The sequence below is a fragment of the Salmo salar genome, unplaced genomic scaffold (assembly GCF_905237065.1).
Source record: "Salmo salar unplaced genomic scaffold, Ssal_v3.1, whole genome shotgun sequence".
Lineage (NCBI taxonomy): Eukaryota > Metazoa > Chordata > Actinopteri > Salmoniformes > Salmonidae > Salmo > Salmo salar.
Window position 1 is genome coordinate 165,001 of NW_025549545.1, and position 23,229 is coordinate 188,229.

At 50.1% G+C, this 23,229-nt stretch overlaps 1 protein-coding gene across 1 annotated transcript in view; it reads left to right on the top strand.

Moving 5' to 3' along the window:
* LOC106602076 (trinucleotide repeat-containing gene 18 protein) overlaps nt 1-23,229 on the top strand; it is a 32,653-nt gene extending 9,424 nt beyond the window's left edge. The window contains exons 4-15 of the mRNA XM_045713409.1: nt 666-797; nt 1,016-1,148; nt 8,214-8,331; nt 10,419-10,494; nt 11,050-11,158; nt 11,466-11,582; nt 11,928-12,074; nt 14,417-15,864; nt 15,928-16,719; nt 17,158-17,394; nt 18,258-18,332; nt 22,619-23,229. Of these exons, the coding sequence (XP_045569365.1) occupies nt 1,040-1,148; nt 8,214-8,331; nt 10,419-10,494; nt 11,050-11,158; nt 11,466-11,582; nt 11,928-12,074; nt 14,417-15,864; nt 15,928-16,719; nt 17,158-17,394; nt 18,258-18,332; nt 22,619-22,822 (3,432 nt within the window). The 5' untranslated portion in view covers nt 666-797; nt 1,016-1,039 and the 3' untranslated portion in view covers nt 22,823-23,229. The remainder of the gene's footprint in view (nt 1-665; nt 798-1,015; nt 1,149-8,213; nt 8,332-10,418; nt 10,495-11,049; nt 11,159-11,465; nt 11,583-11,927; nt 12,075-14,416; nt 15,865-15,927; nt 16,720-17,157; nt 17,395-18,257; nt 18,333-22,618) is intronic.

Here is a 23,229-nt window from a genome sequence, read left to right on the forward strand (position 1 = left end):
CTCTGGTGGCCTGTTGGCGTCCTCTCGGGGCCTGTCCTCTGGTCCTTTCGGGTCTGTCCTCTCGGCCTGGGCCGTTGTCCTCTCGTTAGGTCTGTCCTCCTGTCCTTTATTTAACCAGGCAGGCTAGTTGAGAACAAGTCCTTTATTTAACCAGGTAGGCCAGTTGAGAACAAGTTCTCATTTACAACTGCGACCTGGCCAAGATAAAGCAAAGCAGTTCGACAGAAACAACAACACAGAGTTACACATAAACAAACGTACCGTCAATAACACAATAGAAAAAAAGAAAGTCTATATACAGTGTGGGCAAATGGCGTGAGGAGGCAATAAATAGGCCGTAGTAGCAAAGTAATTACAATTGATCAGATTAACACTGGAGTGATAGATGAGCAGATGATGGTGTGTAAGTAGTGATATTGGTGTGCAAAAGAGCAGAAAGGTGAATAAAAACAATATGGGGATGAGGTAGGTAGATTGGATGGGCTATTTACAGATGGACTACGTACAGCTATAGTGTGTTTATAATGCTTTGTCTGTGTGTGTGTGCGTGTGCGTGTGTGTGTGCGTGTGCGTGTGCGTGTGTGTGTGTGTGTGTGTGTGTGTGTGTGTGTGTGTGTGTGTGTGTGTGTGTGTGTGTGTGTGTGTGTGCGTGTGTGTTAAAACAGAAGAAGAAGCTGAAGGACTCTCCCCTGAACCCGCCCTCTCTGTCTAGTCCAATCACAGAGAGCCCTGTAGTAGCCCCTCCCCTCAGCCCTGCACGCAAGAGCCAATCAAAAGCCAAAGCTAAACCCAGAGAGGTCTGTGTACCGCCACGTTCATCCTCATAAATGATCCTTCACGTACTACTGCCTCTCAGATATGACAACTCTCTCTCTGTGTGTGTGTGTGTGTGTGTGTGTGTGTGTGTGTGTGTGTGTGTGTGTGTGTGTGTGTGTGTGTGTGTGTGTGTGTGTGTGTATATATGTGTGTGTGTGTATATATATGTGTGTGTGTGTGTGTGTGTGTGTTTCAACAGGCTCGTGGAGCGGTCAGTAGGCTGATGAAGAGTATGGAGGCTGACGAAGACTTCGAACCCAGTCAGGACAGCAGCTTCTCTGAAGACGATGGACCTCCTCCGTCAAACCTGGCTGAGAGGACCCTGTCGTCAGGTTAGATTACTGGATGTATTGATACAGTCTGGCTGAGAGGGGGGACCCTGTCGTCAGGTTAGATTACTGGATGTATTGATACAGTCTGGCTAAGAGGGGGGACCCTGTCGTCAGGTTAGATTACTGGATGTATTGATACAGTCTGGCTGAGAGGGGGGACCCTGTGGTCAGGTTAGATTACTGGATGTATTGATACAGTCTGGCTGAGAGGGGGGACCCTGTGGTCAGGTTAGATTACTGGATGTATTGATACAGTCTGGCTGAGAGGGGGGACCCTGTCGTCAGGTTAGATTACTGGATGTATTGATACAGTCTGGCTGAGAGGGGGGACCCTGTCGTCAGGTTAGATTACTGGATGTATTGATACAGTCTGGCTGAGAGGGGGGACCCTGTCGTCAGGTTAGATTACTGGATGTATTGATACAGTCTGGCTGAGAGGACCCTGTGGTCAGGTTAGATTACTGGATGTATTGATACAGTCTGGCTGAGAGGGGGGACCCTGTGGTCAGGTTAGATTACTGGATGTATTGATACAGTCTGGCTGAGAGGGGGGACCCTGTCGTCAGGTTAGATTACTGGATGTATTGATACAGTCTGGCTGAGAGGGGGACCCTGTCGTCAGGTTAGATTACTGGATGTATTGATACAGTCTGGCTGAGAGGACCCTGTGGTCAGGTTAGATTACTGGATGTATTGATACAGTCTGGCTGAGAGGGGGGACCCTGTGGTCAGGTTAGATTACTGGATGTATTGATACAGTCTGGCTGAGAGGGGGGACCCTGTGGTCAGGTTAGATTACTGGATGTATTGATACAGTCTGGCTGAGAGGGGGACCCTGTGGTCAGGTTAGATTACTGGATGTATTGATACAGTCTGGCTGAGAGGGGGGACCCTGTGGTCAGGTTAGATTACTGGATGTATTGATACAGTCTGGCTGAGAGGGGGGACCCTGTCGTCAGGTTAGATTACTGGATGTATTGATACAGTCTGGCTGAGAGGGGGACCCTGTGGTCAGGTTAGATTACTGGATGTATTGATACAGTCTGGCTGAGAGGGGGACCCTGTCGTCAGGTTAGATTACTGGATGTATTGATACAGTCTGGCTGAGAGGGGGGGACCCTGTGGTCAGGTTAGATTACTGGATGTATTGATACAGTCTGGCTGAGAGGGGGGGACCCTGTCGTCAGGTTAGATTACTGGATGTATTGATACAGTCTGGCTGAGAGGGGGGACCCTGTGGTCAGGTTAGATTACTGGATGTATTGATACAGTCTGGCTGAGAGGGGGACCCTGTCGTCAGGTTAGATTACTGGATGTATTGATACAGTCTGGCTGAGAGGGGGGACCCTGTGGTCAGGTTAGATTACTGGATGTATTGATACAGTCTGGCTGAGAGGAGGACCCTGTGGTCAGGTTAGATTACTGGATGTATTGATACAGTCTGGCTGAGAGGGGGACCCTGTGGTCAGGTTAGATTACTGGATGTATTGATACAGTCTGGCTGAGAGGGGGACCCTGTGGTCAGGTTAGATTACTGGATGTATTGATACAGTCTGGCTGAGAGGGGGACCCTGTGGTCAGGTTAGATTACTGGATGTATTGATACAGTCTGGCTGAGAGGGGGACCCTGTGGTCAGGTTAGATTACTGGATGTATTGATACAGTCTGGCTGAGAGGGGGGACCCTGTGGTCAGGTTAGATTACTGGATGTATTGATACAGTCTGGCTGAGAGGGGGACCCTGTCGTCAGGTTAGATTACTGGATGTATTGATACAGTCTGGCTGAGAGGGGGACCCTGTGGTCAGGTTAGATTACTGGATGTATTGATACAGTCTGGCTGAGAGGGGGGACCCTGTGGTCAGGTTAGATTACTGGATGTATTGATACAGTCTGGCTGAGAGGGGGGACCCTGTCGTCAGGTTAGATTACTGGATGTATTGATACAGTCTGGCTGAGAGGGGGACCCTGTGGTCAGGTTAGATTACTGGATGTATTGATACAGTCTGGCTGAGAGGGGGACCCTGTGGTCAGGTTAGATTACTGGATGTATTGATACAGTCTGGCTGAGAGGGGGGACCCTGTGGTCAGGTTAGATTACTGGATGTATTGATACAGTCTGGCTGAGAGGGGGACCCTGTGGTCAGGTTAGATTACTGGATGTATTGATACAGTCTGGCTGAGAGGGGGGACCCTGTGGTCAGGTTAGATTACTGGATGTATTGATACAGTCTGGCTGAGAGGGGGGACCCTGTGGTCAGGTTAGATTACTGGATGTATTGATACAGTCTGGCTGAGAGGGGGGACCCTGTCGTCAGGTTAGATTACTGGATGTATTGATACAGTCTGGCTGAGAGGGGGGACCCTGTCGTCAGGTTAGATTACTGGATGTATTGATACAGTCTGGCTGAGAGGGGGACCCTGTGGTCAGGTTAGATTACTGGATGTATTGATACAGTCTGGCTGAGAGGGGGACCCTGTGGTCAGGTTAGATTACTGGATGTATTGATACAGTCTGGCTGAGAGGGGGGGACCCTGTGGTCAGGTTAGATTACTGGATGTATTGATACAGTCTGGCTGAGAGGGGGGACCCTGTGGTCAGGTTAGATTACTGGATGTATTGATACAGTCTGGCTGAGAGGGGGGGACCCTGTCGTCAGGTTAGATTACTGGATGTATTGATACAGTCTGGCTGAGAGGGGGACCCTGTGGTCAGGTTAGATTACTGGATGTATTGATACAGTCTGGCTGAGAGGGGGGACCCTGTGGTCAGGTTAGATTACTGGATGTATTGATACAGTCTGGCTGAGAGGGGGACCCTGTCGTCAGGTTAGATTACTGGATGTATTGATACAGTCTGGCTGAGAGGGGGACCCTGTGGTCAGGTTAGATTACTGGATGTATTGATACAGTCTGGCTGAGAGGGGGACCCTGTGGTCAGGTTAGATTACTGGATGTATTGATACAGTCTGGCTGAGAGGGGGGACCCTGTCGTCAGGTTAGATTACTGGATGTATTGATACAGTCTGGCTGAGAGGGGGGACCCTGTGGTCAGGTTAGATTACTGGATGTATTGATACAGTCTGGCTGAGAGGACCCTGTCGTCAGGTTAGATTACTGGATGTATTGATACAGTCTGGCTGAGAGGGGGACCCTGTGGTCAGGTTAGATTACTGGATGTATTGATACAGTCTGGCTGAGAGGGGGGACCCTGTGGTCAGGTTAGATTACTGGATGTATTGATACAGTCTGGCTGAGAGGGGGGACCCTGTGGTCAGGTTAGATTACTGGATGTATTGATACAGTCTGGCTGAGAGGGGGGACCCTGTGGTCAGGTTAGATTACTGGATGTATTGATACAGTCTGGCTGAGAGGGGGGACCCTGTCGTCAGGTTAGATTACTGGATGTATTGATACAGTCTGGCTGAGAGGGGGGACCCTGTGGTCAGGTTAGATTACTGGATGTATTGATACAGTCTGGCTGAGAGGACCCTGTCGTCAGGTTAGATTACTGGATGTATTGATACAGTCTGGCTGAGAGGGGGGACCCTGTGGTCAGGTTAGATTACTGGATGTATTGATACAGTCTGGCTGAGAGGACCCTGTCGTCAGGTTAGATTACTGGATGTATTGATACAGTCTGGCTGAGAGGGGGGACCCTGTGGTCAGGTTAGATTACTGGATGTATTGATACAGTCTGGCTGAGAGGGGGACCCTGTGGTCAGGTTAGATTACTGGATGTATTGATACAGTCTGGCTGAGAGGGGGACCCTGTGGTCAGGTTAGATTACTGGATGTATTGATACAGTCTGGCTGAGAGGGGGGACCCTGTGGTCAGGTTAGATTACTGGATGTATTGATACAGTCTGGCTGAGAGGGGGGGACCCTGTGGTCAGGTTAGATTACTGGATGTATTGATACAGTCTGGCTGAGAGGGGGGACCCTGTGGTCAGGTTAGATTACTGGATGTATTGATACAGTCTGGCTGAGAGGGGGGACCCTGTCGTCAGGTTAGATTACTGGATGTATTGATACAGTCTGGCTGAGAGGGGGGACCCTGTGGTCAGGTTAGATTACTGGATGTATTGATACAGTCTGGCTGAGAGGGGGGACCCTGTGGTCAGGTTAGATTACTGGATGTATTGATACAGTCTGGCTGAGAGGGGGGACCCTGTGGTCAGGTTAGATTACTGGATGTATTGATACAGTCTGGCTGAGAGGGGGGACCCTGTGGTCAGGTTAGATTACTGGATGTATTGATACAGTCTGGCTGAGAGGGGGGACCCTGTGGTCAGGTTAGATTACTGGATGTATTGATACAGTCTGGCTGAGAGGACCCTGTGGTCAGGTTAGATTACTGGATGTATTGATACAGTCTGGCTGAGAGGGGGGACCCTGTGGTCAGGTTAGATTACTGGATGTATTGATACAGTCTGGCTGAGAGGGGGGACCCTGTGGTCAGGTTAGATTACTGGATGTATTGATACAGTCTGGCTGAGAGGGGGGACCCTGTGGTCAGGTTAGATTACTGGATGTATTGATACAGTCTGGCTGAGAGGGGGGACCCTGTGGTCAGGTTAGATTACTGGATGTATTGATACAGTCTGGCTGAGAGGGGGGACCCTGTGGTCAGGTTAGATTACTGGATGTATTGATACAGTTTGGCTGAGAGGGGGACCCTGTGGTCAGGTTAGATTACTGGATGTATTGATACAGTCTGGCTGAGAGGGGGGACCCTGTGGTCAGGTTAGATTACTGGATGTATTGATACAGTCTGGCTGAGAGGGGGGACCCTGTGGTCAGGTTAGATTACTGGATGTATTGATACAGTTTGGCTGAGAGGGGGGACCCTGTGGTCAGGTTAGATTACTGGATGTATTGATACAGTTTGGCTGAGAAGGGGGACCCTGTGGTCAGGTTAGATTACTGGATGTATTGATACAGTCTGGCTGAGAGGGGGGACCCTGTGGTCAGGTTAGATTACTGGATGTATTGATACAGTCTGGCTGAGAGGGGGGACCCTGTGGTCAGGTTAGATTACTGGATGTATTGATACAGTCTGGCTGAGAGGGGGGGACCCTGTGGTCAGGTTAGATTACTGGATGTATTGATACAGTCTGGCTGAGAGGGGGACCCTGTCGTCAGGTTAGATTACTGGATGTATTGATACAGTCTGGCTGAGAGGGGGGACCCTGTGGTCAGGTTAGATTACTGGATGTATTGATACAGTCTGGCTGAGAGGGGGGACCCTGTGGTCAGGTTAGATTACTGGATATATTGATACAGTCTGGCTGAGAGGGGGGACCCTGTCGTCAGGTTAGATTACTGGATGTATTGATACAGTCTGGCTGAGAGGGGGGACCCTGTGGTCAGGTTAGATTACTGGATGTATTGATACAGTCTGGCTGAGAGGGGGGGACCCTTTTACATACCCCATAACGACAAAGCGAAAACAGGTCTTTAGAAATGTTTGCAAATGTATAACAAAAAATATACCTTGTTTACATAAGTATTCAGACCTTTACTCAGTACTTTGTTGAAGCATCTTTGGCAGTGATTACAGCGTCAAGTCTTCTTGGGTATGACACTACAAGCTTGGCACACCTGTGTTTGGGGAGTTTCTCCCATTCTTCTCTGCAGATCCTCTCAAGCTCTGGCAGGTTGGATGGGGAGCGTCGCTGCACAGCTATTTTCAGGTCTCTCCAGAGATGTTCGATCGGGTTCAAGTCCGGGCTCTGGCCGGGCCACTCAAGGACAGACTCCTGCGTTGTCTTGGCTGTGTGCTTAGAGTCGTTGTCCTGTTAGAAGGTGAACCTTCGCCCCAGTCTGAGGTCCTGAGCGCTCTGAAGCAGGTTTTCATCAAGGATCTCTCTGTACTTTGCTCCGTTCATCTTTCCCTCGATCCTGACTAGTCTCCCAGCACCCTGCCGCTGAAAAACATCCTCACAGTATGATGCTGCCACCACCATGCTTCACTGTAGGGATGGCGCCAGGTTTTCTCCAGACGTAATGCTTGGCATTCAGGCCAAAGAGTTCAATCTTGGTTTCATCAGACTAGAGAGTCTTGTTTCTCATGGTCAGAGTCCTTTAGGTGCCTTTTGGAAAACTCCAAGTGGGCTGTCATGTGCCTTTTACCGAGGAGTGGCTTCCGTCTGGCCACTCTACCATAAAGGCCTGATTGGTGGAGTGCTGCAGAGATGGTTGTCCTTCTGTAAGGTTCTCCCATCTCCACAGAGGAACTCTGGAGCTCTGTCAGAGTGACCATCAGGTTCTTGGTCACCTCCCTGACCAAGGCCCTTCTCCCCCGAATGCTCAGTTTGGCCGGGCGGACAGCTCTAGGAAGAGTCTTGGTGGTTCCAAACGTCTTCCATTTAAGAATGATGGAGGCCACTGTGTTCTTGGGGACCTTCAATGCTGCAGAAATGTTTTGGTACCCTTCCCCAGATCTGTCTCTCGTCATAATCCTGTCTCAGAGCTCTATGGATAATTCCTTCGACCTCATGGCTTGGTTTTTGCTCTGACATGCACTGTCAACTGTGGGACCTTATATAGACAGGTGTGTGCCTTTCCAAAATCATGTCCAATCAATTGGATTTACCACAGGTAGAGCCCAATCAAGTTGTAGAAACATCTCAAGGATGATCAATGGAAACAGGAAGCACCTTAGCTCAATTTTGAGTCTCATAACAAAGGGTCTGAATACTTATGTAAATAAGGTATTTTTTAAGCAAACATTTCTAAAAACCTGTTTTTTGCTTTGTCGTTATGGGGTATTGTGATGTCATTATGGGGTATTGTGATGTCATTATGATGTATTGTGATGTCATTATGGGGTATTGTGATGTCATTATGGGGTATTGTGATGTCATTATGGGGTAGATTGATGTGGGGGGAAATGATTTGATCAATTTTAGAATAAGGCTGTTTAACGTAACAAAACGTGGGGGAAAAAGGGGGAAGGAGTCTGAATACTTTCCGAATGCCCTGTGTTACTGTGTATATATATATATAGATACCATTGATATATTGATTGATATATTGATTGGTTTATGAATATATCGATCCAGCTCCGGTCCAGTGTGTGTTAGATAAAGACTCTCTTCAGGATGGTCTCAGGGTTCTGATCCCCATGGATGATCAGCTGCTGTATGCCGGACACGTCAACACCGTACACTCCCCGGACATGTGAGTACACACACTACGTATCACACAGGGGAGGGGGGGGCGTTGGTAGACACGATGTAAGTTACCTAATTTATGTCCCGATAACTGCCTTTGAATGCTTCTGTTGATCCTACAGCTATTGTATACAGTAATCCATGTGCCTGTGAACCCAGAGTTGATACTGTTAGCACTGAAGCGGTGTGTCCTAGTAGGAAGTCCACTGTGTGCAGCTCATCCTGCACTAACATAAATAACCTGAGCATGTCTACTTCTGCTGTGCTTCCCAGTAAAGCAATGAAAACAAGCAAGCATCCCAGAAAAGTGTTTAAAAAAATAAGTAACAAGGTTCATGAAATCAATGACTTGCTAGGAACAGATTACATTCATATTCTAACTATCTCTGAAACTCACTTAGATAATACCTTTGATGATACAGTGGTAGTAATATATATAGTTATAACATCTTACAGGAAAAAGACAGAAATGACAAAGGTGGAGGTGTTGCCGTTTATATTCAGAGTCACATTCCTGTAAAGATTAGAGAGGATCTCATGTTAAATACTGTTGAATTAATATGGCTACAGGTTCATCTGCCTCACCTGATGCCCATTCTGGTGGGAAGCTGCTATAGACCACCAAGTGTTAACAGTCAGTATCTGGATAATATGTGTGATTATGCTTGATAATATACAGTACCGGTCAAATGTTTTAGGACACCGACTCATTCAAGGGTTTTTTCTTTATTTTTACTACTTTCTACATTGTAGAATAATAGTGAAGACATCAAAACTATGAAATAACACATATGGAATCATGTCGTAACCGAAAAAAGTGTTTAACAAATTTAAAATATATTTGAGATTCTTCAAATATCCACCCTTTGCCTTGATGACAGCTTTGCACACTCTTGGCATTCTCTCAACCAGCTTCAAGATGTTGTCACCTGGAATGCATTTCAATTAACAGGTTTGCTTTCTTTAAAGTTCATTTGTGGAATTTCTTTCCTTCTTAGTGCGTTTGAGTCAATCAGTTGTGTTGTGACAAGGTAGGGGTGGTATACAGAAGATAGCCCTATTTGGTAAAAGACCAAGTCCATATTATGATAAGAACAGCTCAAATAAGCAAAGAGAAACGACAGTCCATCATTAATATAAGACATGAAGGTCAGTCAATACGGAAAATTTCAAGAACATTTTAAAGTTTCTTCAAGTGCAATCGGAAAAACCATCAAGCACTATGATGAAACTGGCTCTCATGAGGACCGCCACAGGAAAGGAAGACCCAGAGTTACCTCTGCTGCACAGGATAAATTCATTAGAGTTACCAGCCTCAGATTGCAGCCCAAATAAATGCTTCACAGAGTTCAAGTAACAGACCCTTAATGTGTTGTGAAAAGTGTTATGAAATGTCATGTAATATTTTAAACTATATAACTGTCTTAATGTTGCTGGACCCCAGGAAGAGTAGCTGCTGCCTTGGCAGGAACTAACGGGGATCCATAATAAACCCCAGGAAGAGTAGCTGCTGCCTTGGCAGGAACTAATGGGGATCCATAATAAACCCCAGGAAGAGTAGCTGCTGCCTTGGCAGGAACTAATGGGGATCCATAATAAACCCCAGGAAGAGTAGCTGCTGTCTTGGCAGGAACTAATGGGGATCCGTAATAAACCCCAGGAAGAGTAGATGCTGACTTGGCAGGAACTAATGGGGATCCATAATAAACCCCAGGAAGAGTAGCTGCTGCCTTGGCAGGAACTAATGGGGATCCATAATAAATACAAATGCAAATACACCCCTAACCTCTGACCTCTGTTCTGTAGTTACAGCGTGGTGGTGGAGGGAGAGAGAGGAAACAGACCTCATATCTACTGTCTGGAACAACTCCTGTCCCCTAACCTCTGACCTCTGTTCTGTAGTTACAGCGTGGTGGTGGAGGGAGAGAGAGGAAACAGACCTCATATCTACTGTCTGGAACAACTCCTGTCCCCTAACCTCTGACCTCTGTTCTGTAGTTACAGCGTGGTGGTGGAGGGAGAGAGAGGAAACAGACCTCATATCTACTGTCTGGAACAACTCCTGTCCCCTAACCTCTGACCTCTGTTCTGTAGTTACAGCGTGGTGGTGGAGGGAGAGAGAGGAAACAGACCTCATATCTACTGTCTGGAACAACTCCTGCAGGAGGCTGTGAGTACATTGTCATTACATCTGTGTTCTGTGTGTTATTCTAGATTGTGGATGTGATGCCCTTGTCACTGTGTTTATTCTGTGTTTTATTCTGTGTTTATTCTGTGTGTTATTCTGTGTTTTATTCTGTGTTTTATTCTGTGTTTATTCTGTGTTTTATTCTGTGTTTAGTCTGTGTTTAGTCTGTGTTTTATTCTGTGTTTAGTCTGTGTTTTATTCTGTGTTTATTCTGTGTTTTATTCTGTGTTTATTCTGTGTTTTATTCTGTGTTTATTCTGTGTTTTATTCTGTGTTTAGTCTGTGTTTTATTCTGTGTTTAGTCTGTGTTTTATTCTGTGTTTAGTCTGTGTTTTATTCTGTGTTTATTCTGTGTTTTATTCTGTGTTTATTCTGTGTTTTATTCTGTGTTTAGTCTGTGTTTTATTCTGTGTTTAGTCTGTGTTTATTCTGTGTTTTATTCTGTGTTTAGTCTGTGTTTTATTCTGTGTTTTATTCTGTGTTTAGTCTGTGTTTTATTCTGTGTTTATTCTGTGTTTATTCTGTGTTTTATTCTAGATTGTGGATGTGATGCCTCCATCAGTGTGGAATCTCCCTGAAGGCTGTCGTATTGCTGCATACTGGAGCCAACAGTACCGCTGTCTCTACCCCGGCACCGTCGTCAACGGTAACACACAGTACCGCTGTCTCTACCCCCGTAGTCAACGGTAACGCACAGTACCGCTGTCTCTACCCCCGTAGTCAACGGTAACGCACAGTACCGCTGTCTCTACCCCCGTCGTCAACGGTAACGCACGGTACCGCTGTCTCTACCCCCGTAGTCAACGGTAACGCACGGTACCGCTGTGTCTATCACCAGTCAATATATAAATACTGTTTTATAGTCTCATCACCAGTCATAAGTTTGGACACACCTAGTCATTTCAATCTAGGTGACCTGTTCCTTTAAACCCCACCCCTTCCTGTCTGTACAGGAAGTTCAGACGGTGATGACAGTGATGACCTCATCACGGTGGAGTTCGATGACGGGGACACGGGTCGCATCCCCCTGTCCCACATCAGACTGCTGCCCCCTGACTACAAGATACAGTGTAAGGACACACACACACACACACACACACACACACACACACACACACACACACACACACACACACACACACACACACACACACGGACGGATTCGGACGGACAGACAGACGGACATGGACGGACAGATGGACAGATACGGACGGATGGACACAGACGGGTGGACGGACACGGACGGACAGACGGGGACAGACGGACGGGCGGACATGGACGGACAGATGGACAGATACGGACGGACACATACAGACGAGTGGACGGACGGACGGACACACGCTCTGTTGTCTCCTTTCCCAGTCGGGTTGTTCAGTGTGTCTGATGGTTCTGATGTTAAACCTGCCCCCCTGTAGGTGCTGAGCCCTCCCCCGCGCTGCTAGTGGCCAGCTGCTCCAGGAGGCGTGTCAGGAAGTGCAGCAAGGACACCAGTGAGACGAGGCCTAAAGCAGGGGACTCCGCCCCCAAGGGCAGAGGGAGACCGGCCAAGAAACCCAAACCTGGTGAGCCAATCAGAGACCTCGACGCTATTTTGAACGGCACTGAGACTTTATTCCTGTTAGGTCTGTTATTCCTGTTATTCCTGTTAGGTCTGTAATTCCTGTTATTCCTGTTAGGTCTGTTATTCCTGTTATTCCTGTTAGGTCTGTAATTCCTGTTATTCCTGTTAGGTCTGTAATTCCTGTTAGGTCTGTAATTCCTGTTATTCCTGTTAGGTCTGTTATTCCTGTTATTCCTGTTAGGTCTGTTATTCCTGTTAGGTCTGTAATTCCTGGTCTGTTTATTCCTGTTAGGTCTGTTATTCCTGTTAGTCGATTCCTGTTAGGTCTGTTATCTGTTATTCCTGTTAGGTCTGTTATTCCTGTTAGGTCTGTATCTGTTATTCCTGTTAGGTCTGTACTGTATTCCTGTTAGGTCTGTTATTCCTGTTAGGTCTGTAATTCCTGTTAGGTCTGTTATTCCTGTTATTCCTGTTAGGTCTGTTATTCCTGTTATTCCTGTTAGGTCTGTTATTCCTGTTATTCCTGTTAGGTCTGTTATTCCTGTTATTCCTGTTAGGTCTGTAATTCCTGTAATTCCTGTTAGGTCTGTTATTCCTGTTAGGTCTGTAATTCCTGTTAGGTCTGTTATTCCTGTTAGGTCTGTAATTCTTGTAATTCCTGTTAGGTCTGTTATTCCTGTTAGGTCTGTTATTCCTGTTAGGTCTGTAATTCCTGTTATTCCTGTTAGGTCTGTTATTCCTGTTATTCCTGTTAGGTCTGTAATTCCTGTTATTCCTGTTAGGTCTGTAATTCCTGTTATTCCTGTTAGGTCTGTAATTCCTGTTATTCCTGTTAGGTCTATTAACTAGGCGTTCCGCTAGCGGAACCCCTAGCCAACAGCCAATGGGATCGCGTGGCGCGAAATACAAAAACCTCAAAAATCCAATAATTTCCATTTTTCAAACATACGACTATTTTACACCATTTTAAAGATACACTTCTCGTTAATCTAACCACATTGTCCGATTTCAAAAAGGCTTTACAGCGAAAGCAAAACATTAGATTATGTTAGGAGAGTACATAGACCAAAATAACCACACAGCCATTTTCCAAGCAAGCATATATGTCACAAAAACCCAAAACACAGCTAAATGCAGCACTAACCTTTGATGATCTTCATCAGATGACACTCCTAGGACATTATGTTATACAATACATGTATGTTGTGTTCAATCAAGTTCATACTTATATCCAAAAACAGCTTTTTACATTGGCGCGTGATGTTCAGAAAATGTATTCCCACCAAAAACTTCTGGTGAATTTACAAAAATACTCATCATAAACGTTGACAAAAAAACATAACAATTATTTTAAGAATTATAGATACAGTACTCCTTTATGCAATCGCTGTGTCAGATTCTTAAAATAGCTTTTCGGCGAAAGCACATTTTTCAATATTCTGAATACATCGCCATCACGGCAAGCTATTCAGACACCCGCCAAGTGCGGGGCAAACTAAACTCAGAATTAGTATTAGAAATATTGTATTACCTTTGCTGATCTTCATCAGAAGGCACTCCCAGGACTGCTACTTCCACAAGAAATGTTGTTTTTGTTCGAAATAATCCATAGTTATGTCCAAATATCTCTGTTTTGTTCGTGCGTTCAGGTCACTATCCAAAGGGTAACGCGCGAGCGCATTTCGAGACACAAAAAGTGAAAATGTTCCATTACCGTACTTAGAAGCATGTCAAACGCTGTTTAAAATCAATTTTTATGGTATTTTTAACGTAAAATTGCGATAATAATCCAACCGGACAATAGTGTATTCATTCAAGGAGGAAAAGAAAAAACAGCGTGTTCGCGGGAACGCGCATATCCAATCTCTTAGTCACCAGGCAGACCACTGAGAAACTGAGCTCCTATACTCTGCCCAGAGACAGGAGAAGGCTCAATCCACTTTCTGAAGGCTTTAGACAGCCAATGGAAGCCTTAGAACGTGCAACGTAACAGCACAGATACTGTAGTTTCGAAAGGGACTAGAAAGAAGAACTACATTTCTCAGATCCTACACTTCCTGGTTGAATTCTTTTTCAGGTTTTTGACTGCCATATGAGTTCTGTTATACTCACAGACACCATTCAAACAGTTTTAGAAACTTCAGAGTGTTTTCTATCCAAATCTACTAATAATATGCATATTCTCGTTTCTGGGCAAGAGTAGTAACCAGTTTAAATCGGGTACGTTTTTTCATCCTGCCGTGAAAATACTGCCCCCTATCCATATCAGGTTAACCTATTAAGTTCCAAGTTCTGTAAACTCAGGTCTGTCATTTGTTAACTCCTGCCTTTCCTTCCCTCTAGAGCCCCCAGTGATCCCAGACCCCCTGGAGAAGATGTCCCCTCCGGGACCCAGCCAGGCTCAGCTCCCCACCAGACCAGCCCAAGACAGGCCTTCCTCCTCCCAGAGACCTGCTCAGGAAAAACCCCTGTCTTCCCCCAGGCCGGGACCAGGCCGACCTTCCAAGCCCACCAGCACCCCCAGCCTGCCTGCCTCCCCACGCAGCCAGAACACCAGGAGACCCAGCTCAGCTCAGGCCTCTCCCAAGCCCCCCTCTCTCTACCACCCAGCCCCTTACGGGAAGGTACTAAGGGTGGACCTGTATAGCCAACCCAACCTCACCTCTTGTAACGTCAGTACCCAACCTAACCCTAAACCCAACCTTAAGTCTAAACTCTCCCCTTCACTACTTAAACCCAACCCTACTTCCCCTACCATCAGACCAAACTCTCTTCTACCTAACCCTAAAACTAACCTTACCTCGGTACCAAAATCCAAACCTAGACCTAACTCTACAGCAGAACTTCCCAGACCTGGGTCTAAAGCTAACTTTAATCCTGATCACAACAAACCCAGAACCGCTCCCAAAGCAATCTCCAGACCCAAACAGAACCATAACAAACCCCCCAGACCCACCCTGGATCCTTCTACCAGGCCCAGAACCATCCCCGGGCCCAGCTCTAGTACCTCTAAACCCACAACCAGCCCTGGGCCCAGCTCTAGTATCTCAAAACCCAGAACCAGCCCTGGGCCCAGCTCTAGTATCTCCAAACCCAGAACCAGCCATGGGCCCAGCTCTAGTATCTCCAAACCCAGAACCAGCCCTGGGCCCAGCTCTAATACCTCCAAACCCAGAACCAGCCCTGGGCCCAGCTCTAGTACCTCCAAATCCAGAACCAGCTCAGACCACTCTGCTGCCAGACCCAGAACCAGTCCCGGGCCCAGCTCTAGTACCTCCAAACCCAGAACCAGCCCCAGGCCCAGCTCTAGTACCTCCAAACCCAGAACCAGCTCAGAACACTCTGCTGCCAGACCCAGACCTGACCCTACCACCTTTATTCCTGGTATCTCCAGACCCAGGCATGTCCCGGGGGAGGGCGGGTTGGGACAGGGGCGTAAGGCCCTCCCAGAGGAGCCCTTAGTAAAGCTGGACCACGAGGGCGTGACCTCACCCAAAACCAAGAAGACCAAGGCTCTGATGCTGCTGGAGGGGAGGGGCTTACGGCAAGAACACACGCCCCTTGTCGCGGCCGCAGCCATCCAGAAACCGGCGAGGGTAAAAAGGAGGGCTCCGGAGAGCGAAGCTGGGCCGCTGGGGAGAGAACCCGCTTACAGAACGCCTTCTCTGGGCAGAGAGAGAGACCGAGGTGGAGGGGAGGAGAGGGAGAAGAGAGGGGAGGAGAGAGGGGAGGAGAGGGAGAAGAGAGGGGAGGAGAGGGAGAAGAGAGGGGAGGAGAGGGAGAAGAGAGGGGAGGAGAGGGAGAAGAGAGGGGAGAAGAGAGGGGAGAAGAGAGGGGAGGAGAGGGAGAAGAGAGGGGAGAAGAGAGGGGAGAAGAGAGGGGAGGAGAGGGAGAAGAGAGGGGAGGAGAGAGAGAAGAAAGGGGAGAAGAGAGGGGAGGAGAGGGAGAAGAGAGGGGAGGAGAGAGAGAAGAGAGGGGCTTCTCACGGCAGCAGTAGTTCAGGATCTGAGGAAGAGGAAGAGACGGTGAAGAAGAGAGGGGAGTCTCACGGCAGCAGTAGTTCAGGATCTGAGGAAGAGGAAGAGACGAAGAAGAAAACGAAGTGTAGCTCCAGCTGCTCCCACCCCTCCTCCCCAGCCTCCTCCTCTTCGTCCTCCTCTAGCACCTCCTCCTCCTCCTCTTCCTCCTCCACTGACGAGGAGTCCTCTTGCAGCTCTGACGAGGAGACCGCCCCCACTCCCCTTGGACCTCTCCCCGTCTCCCAGTCTCCAACTACCCCACGGGAGGAGGTAGAGGTGGAGGAAGAGGAGGAGGAAGAGGAACAAATAAAAAAAATGAAAAAGGCAGAGGGGGAAGAGGAAGAGGAGGAGGAAGAAGTATTAGAAGAAGATCAATCTCCTTCCTCTCCTCCCACGTCTATCTCCCCGTCCTCCAAGCCAGCCAGGCCCCGGGGTCGTCCAGCCCGGCAGAAGACCCAGGGAGGTGTGGGGTCGGTGGGCAGGCCCCGGGGTCGTCCAGCTCGGCACCTCCCCACCACCAAGGAGCTGGCTAAGAGACAGCGATTACCGAGCGTAGAGAACAGACCCAAGATCTCTGCTTTCCTGCCTGCCAGACAGCTCTGGAAGTGGTTCGGCAAACCCACACAGGTGAGAGGGAGACCTGGGGATGGATATTCTGAAGTTCTCGATGACACTTGAGTCCGTTTTTTGTTGTTGTTGTTGGGTTTCCCGGAGATTAGCCAGAAAAATGTCTCCCTACAATACCCTCTGTCTGACTGTCTGTCTTTCTGACTGTCTGACTGTCTGACTTTCTGTCTGACTGTCTGTCTGTCTGTCTGTCTGTCTGTCTGTCTGTCTGTCTGTCTGTCTGTCTGTGTCTGTCTTTCTGACTGTCTGTCTTTCTGACTGTCTTTCTGACTGTGTCTGTCTGTCTGTCTGTCTGTCTGTCTGTCTGTCTGTCTGTCTGTCTGTCTGTCTGTCTGTCTGTCTGTCTGTCTCTGTCTGTCTTTCTTGCCTGTGTCTGTCTGTCTGTCTGTCTGTCTGTCTGCCTGTCTGTCTGTTTCCTGCCTGTCTGTCTGTCTCCAGAGACGCGGTATGAAAGGGAAGGCTAAGAAGTTGTTCTACAAGGCCATCGTGAGGGGGAGAGAGATGATTGGTATCGGGGACTGCGCTGTGTTCCTTTCAGCCGGCCGACCCAACCTGCCCTTCATAGGGAAGATCCAGAGCATGTGGGAGAGCTGGGGATCCAACATGGTGGTCAGAGTTAACTGGTTTTATCACCCGGAGGAGACCAACCCTGGCAAGAAACTACACGACAAGAAGGTAGGGGTCAGAGGTTAACTGGTTTTATCCACCCTGAGGAGACCAACCCTGGCAAGAAACTACACGACAAGAAGGTAGGGGTCAGAGGTTAACTGGTTTTATCCACCCTGAGGAGACCAACCCTGGCAAGAAACTACACGACAAGAAGGTAGGGGTCAGAGGTTAACTGGTTTTATCCACCCTGAGGAGACCAACCCTGGCAAGAAACTACACGACAAGAAGGTAGGGGTCAGAGTTACCTACAGTGGGGGGAAATAAGTATTTGATCCCCTGCTGATTTTGTACGTTTGCCCACTGACAAAGAAAGGATCAGTCTATAATTTTAATGGTAGGTTTATTTGAACAGTGAGAGACAGAATAACAACAAAAACATCCAGAAAAACGCATGTCAATAATGTTATAAATTGATTTGCATTTTAATGAGTGAAATAAGTATTTGACCCCCTCTCAATCAGAAAGATTTCTGGCTCCCAGGTGTCTTTTATACAGGTAACGAGCTGAGATTAGGAGCACACTCTTAAAGGGAGTGCTTCTAACCGCAACTTGTTACCTGTATAAAAGACACCTGTCCACAGAAGCAATCAATCAATCAATCAATCAATCAATCAGATTCCAAACGAAGGTTGGAGAGCTCTGGATATTATTTGGGTTTCTGAATCTCTCTCTCTCCCACTCTCTCTCCCTCCCCTCTCTCTCCCTCCCCATCTCTCTCTCCCTCCCCCCTCTCTCTCCCTCCCCCTCTCTCTCCCCCCCTCTCTCTCCCTCCCCCTCTCTCTCCCCCCCTCTCTCTCTCTCCCTCCCCCTCTCTCTCCCTCTCTCTCCCTCCCCCCGTTCCCCTCTCTCCCCCGTCTCTCGTGTTGTAGAACTGGGATCAGATGTCTGGTCAGTCTCTTCCTTCATCTCTGCTCTCCTCCAACCAGAGGAAAGACTTCATGGAGGTGAGACCACACCCCCACACACACCCCCACACACACCCTACCACATCCCACACACCCCCACACACACCCTACCACACCACACATACCCTACCACACCACACATACCCTACCACACCACACATACCCTACCACACCACACATACCACACACCCTACCACACCACACACACCCCCGCACACACCCCCACACACCCTACCACACCACACACACCCCCACACACACCCTACCACACCACACACACCCCCACACACCCCACACCCTACCACACCCCCACACCACACACACACACCCCACACCACACACACACCCACACACCCTACCACACCCCCACACCACACACACACCCCCACACCACACACACACCACACACACCCCCACACACACCCTACCACACCACATACCCTACCACACCACACACACCCAACCACACCACACACACCACACACCCTACCACACCACACACACCCTACACACCAAACACACCCTACCACACCACACACACCCTACCACACCACACCACACACACCCTACCACACCACACCCCCCCTACCACACCACACACACCCTACACACCCCCACACATACCCCCACACACACCATCACACACCCCCACACACACCATCACACACCATCACACACACCCCCACACACCATCACACACCCCCACACACACCACCACACACACCCCCATACACACACACACACTCCCTACCCCACACCACACACCCTACCCCACAAACCCTACCACACACACCACACATACCCTACCCCACACACCCTACCACACACACCCTACCCCACACCACACACACCCTACCCCACACACACACCCTACCCCACACCACACACACCCTACCCCACACCCCACACACCCTACCACACACACCCTACCCCACACCACACACACCCTACCCCACACCACACACACCCTACCACACACACCCTACCACACACACTCCACACCACACACACCCTACCACACACCACACACACCCTACCCCACACCGCACACACCCTACCACACCACACACACACACCACGCCACACACACTCCCTACCACACACCACACACACACACACCCTACCACACCACACACACCCTACCACACACACCACACAGACCCCACACCACACACACCCTACACACACACACACCCTACCCCACACCACACACACCCTACACCACACACACCCTACCACACACACACACACACCCTACCCCACACCACACACACCCTACCACACACACACCCTACCCCACACCACACACACCCTACCCCACACCACACACCTACCCACACCACACACACCCTACCCCACACCACACACACCCTACCACAACACCCTACCCCACACCAACACACACCCTACCCCACACCACACACACCCTACCACACACACCCACACCACACACACCCTACCCCACACCACACACACCCTACCACACACACCCTACCACACACCCTACCACACCACACACACCCTACCACACACCACACACACCCTACCACACACCACACACACCCTACCACACCACACACACACACCACACCACACACACCCTACCAACACACCACACACACACCACACACACCCTACCACACCACACACACCCCACCACACACCACACACACCCCACACACCACACACACCCACCACACACCACACACACCCACCACACACACCCTACCACACACCACACACACCCTACCCCACACCACACACACCCTACCACACCACACACACACCCCACCACACCACACACACACACCCTACCACACACACCCTACCCCACACCACACACACCCTACCCCACACCACACACACCCTACCCACACACCCTACCCCACACCACACACACCCTACCACACACACCCTACCCCACACCACACACACCCTACCACACACCCTACCCCACACCACACACCCTACCCCACACCACACACACCTACCCCACACCACACACACCCTACCCCACACACACCACACACACCCTACCCCACACACACCCTACCACACACCACACACACCCTACCCCACACCCTACCACACCACACACACCCCACCACACACCCTACCACACACACCCTACCCTACACACACCACACACACCCTACCACACCACACACACCCTACCACACACACACCCTACCCACACCACACACACCCTACCACACCACACACACCCTACCACACCACACACACACCCACCACACACCCACACACACCCACCACACACACCCCACCACACCACACACACCCCACACCACACACACACCCCACACACACCACACCACACACCACACACACCCACACACACACACACCACACACCCTACCCCACACCACACACACCCTACCCACACACCACCACACACACCCCACACCACACACACCCACACCACACACCCACCCCACACCACACACCCTACCACACACACCCTACCACACCACCACACACACCCTACCCCACACCACACACACCCTACCCCACACCACACACACCCTACCCCACACCACACACACCCTACCCACACACCCTACCCCACACCACACACACCCTACCCCACACCACACACACCCTACCCCACACCACACACACCCTACCCCACACCCCACACACACACACCACCCCACACCACACCACACACCCTACCCCACACCACACACACCACACACACACACCCTACCACCACACCACACACACCCTACCCCACACCACACACACCCCACCACCCCACACCACACCACCCCACACCACACCACACACCCTACCCCACACCACACACACCATACCACACACACCCTACCACCACACCACACACACCCTACCCCACACCACACACACCCTACCCCACACCACACACACCCTACCCCACACCACACACACCCACACACCCCACACCACACACACCCTACACCACACCACACCCTACACCACACCACACACACCCTACCACACCCCACACACCCTACCCCACACCACACACACACCACACACCCTACCACACCCACACACCCTACCCTACCCCACACCACACACACCCTACCCCACACCACACACACCCTACCCCACACCACACACACCCTACCCCACACCACACACACCCTACCCCACACCACACACACCCCACCCCACACCACACACACCCTACCCCACACCACACACACCCTACCCCACACCACACCACACACACCCTACCCCACACCACACACACCCTACCACACCACACACACCCTACCCCACACCACACACACCCTACCCCACACCACACACACACCCTACCACACCCACACACACCCTACCCCACACCACACACACCCTACCCCACACCACACACACCCTACCCCACACCACACACACCCTACCCCACACCACACACACCCTACCCCACACCACACACACCCTACCCCACACCACACACACCCTACCCCACACCACACACACCCTACCCCACACCACACACACCCTACCCCACACCACACACACCCTACCCCACACCCCACACACCCTACCCCACACCACACACACCCTACCCCACACCCCACACACCCTACCCCACACCACACACACCACACACCCTACCCCACACCACACACACACCCTACCACACCACACACACCCTACCCCACACCACACCACACACACCCTACCCCACACCACACACACCCTACCCCACACCACACACACCCTACCCCACACCACACACACCCTACCCCACACCACACACACCCTACCCCACACCACACACACCCTACCCACACCACACACACCCTACCCCACACCACACACACCCTACCCCACACCACACACACCCTACCCCACACCACACACACCCTACCCCACACCACACACACCCTACCCCCACCACACACACCCTACCCCACCACACACACCCTACCCCACCACACACACCCTACCCCACACCACACACACCCTACCCCACACCACACACACACCCTACCCCACACCACACACACCCTACCCCACACCACACACACCCTACCCCACACCACACACACCCTACCCCACACCACACACACCCTACCCTACCCCCCACACACACCCTACCCTACCCCACACCACACACACCCTACCCTACCCCACACCACACACACCCTACCCCACACCACACACACCCTACCCCACCACACACACCCTACCCCACACCACACACACCCTACCCCACACCACACACACCCTACCACACCACAGCCACAGAAACAGTTATTTTCCTTAATTGTGTGTCAGCATGTCGGTAGATGTTAACGTGTGTGTCTCTGCAGCGGGCTCTGTACCAGTCGTCCCACAGCGACGAGAACGACGTCCAGACGGTCAGTCACAAGTGTCTGGTGGTCAGCGTGTCAGAGTACGACGCCATGAGCCTGACGCGTCGCTACGCCGACAGCCAAGACCTGTACTACCTGGCCGGGACGTACGAACCCACCACCGGTATGATCTACAACACGGACGGAGTCCCCGTCATCTGATGAACCAACACGCTAACGACACCGGACCCTCGACCTCGAACCAAACGCCGAAGGTCCATCCTGTCAACTCGTAACGTTTCATCCAACGAACGGAAGACCACCTGAGAGAGAGAGAGAGAGAGAGAGAGACTACAGACTGTATTTACAAACGCTTTGAAACACAAGGATCTTCTCTATAGACACACACACACACACACAGAGACTTCTACCTGTAAATACATACAATAATTCTAACACTCATAGATATAAATATAAAAGACAGGAAGTGATTTTATTTACTAGGGAAGAAATCCTCCTCTCTGGATCATAGCTGTATGTCACAGTAGTTTTGATGAGAGGAGGAGGTCTGTCTATCTGACAGAGGTATTACACTAACATAACGAGAGAGAGAGAGAGAGAGAGACAGA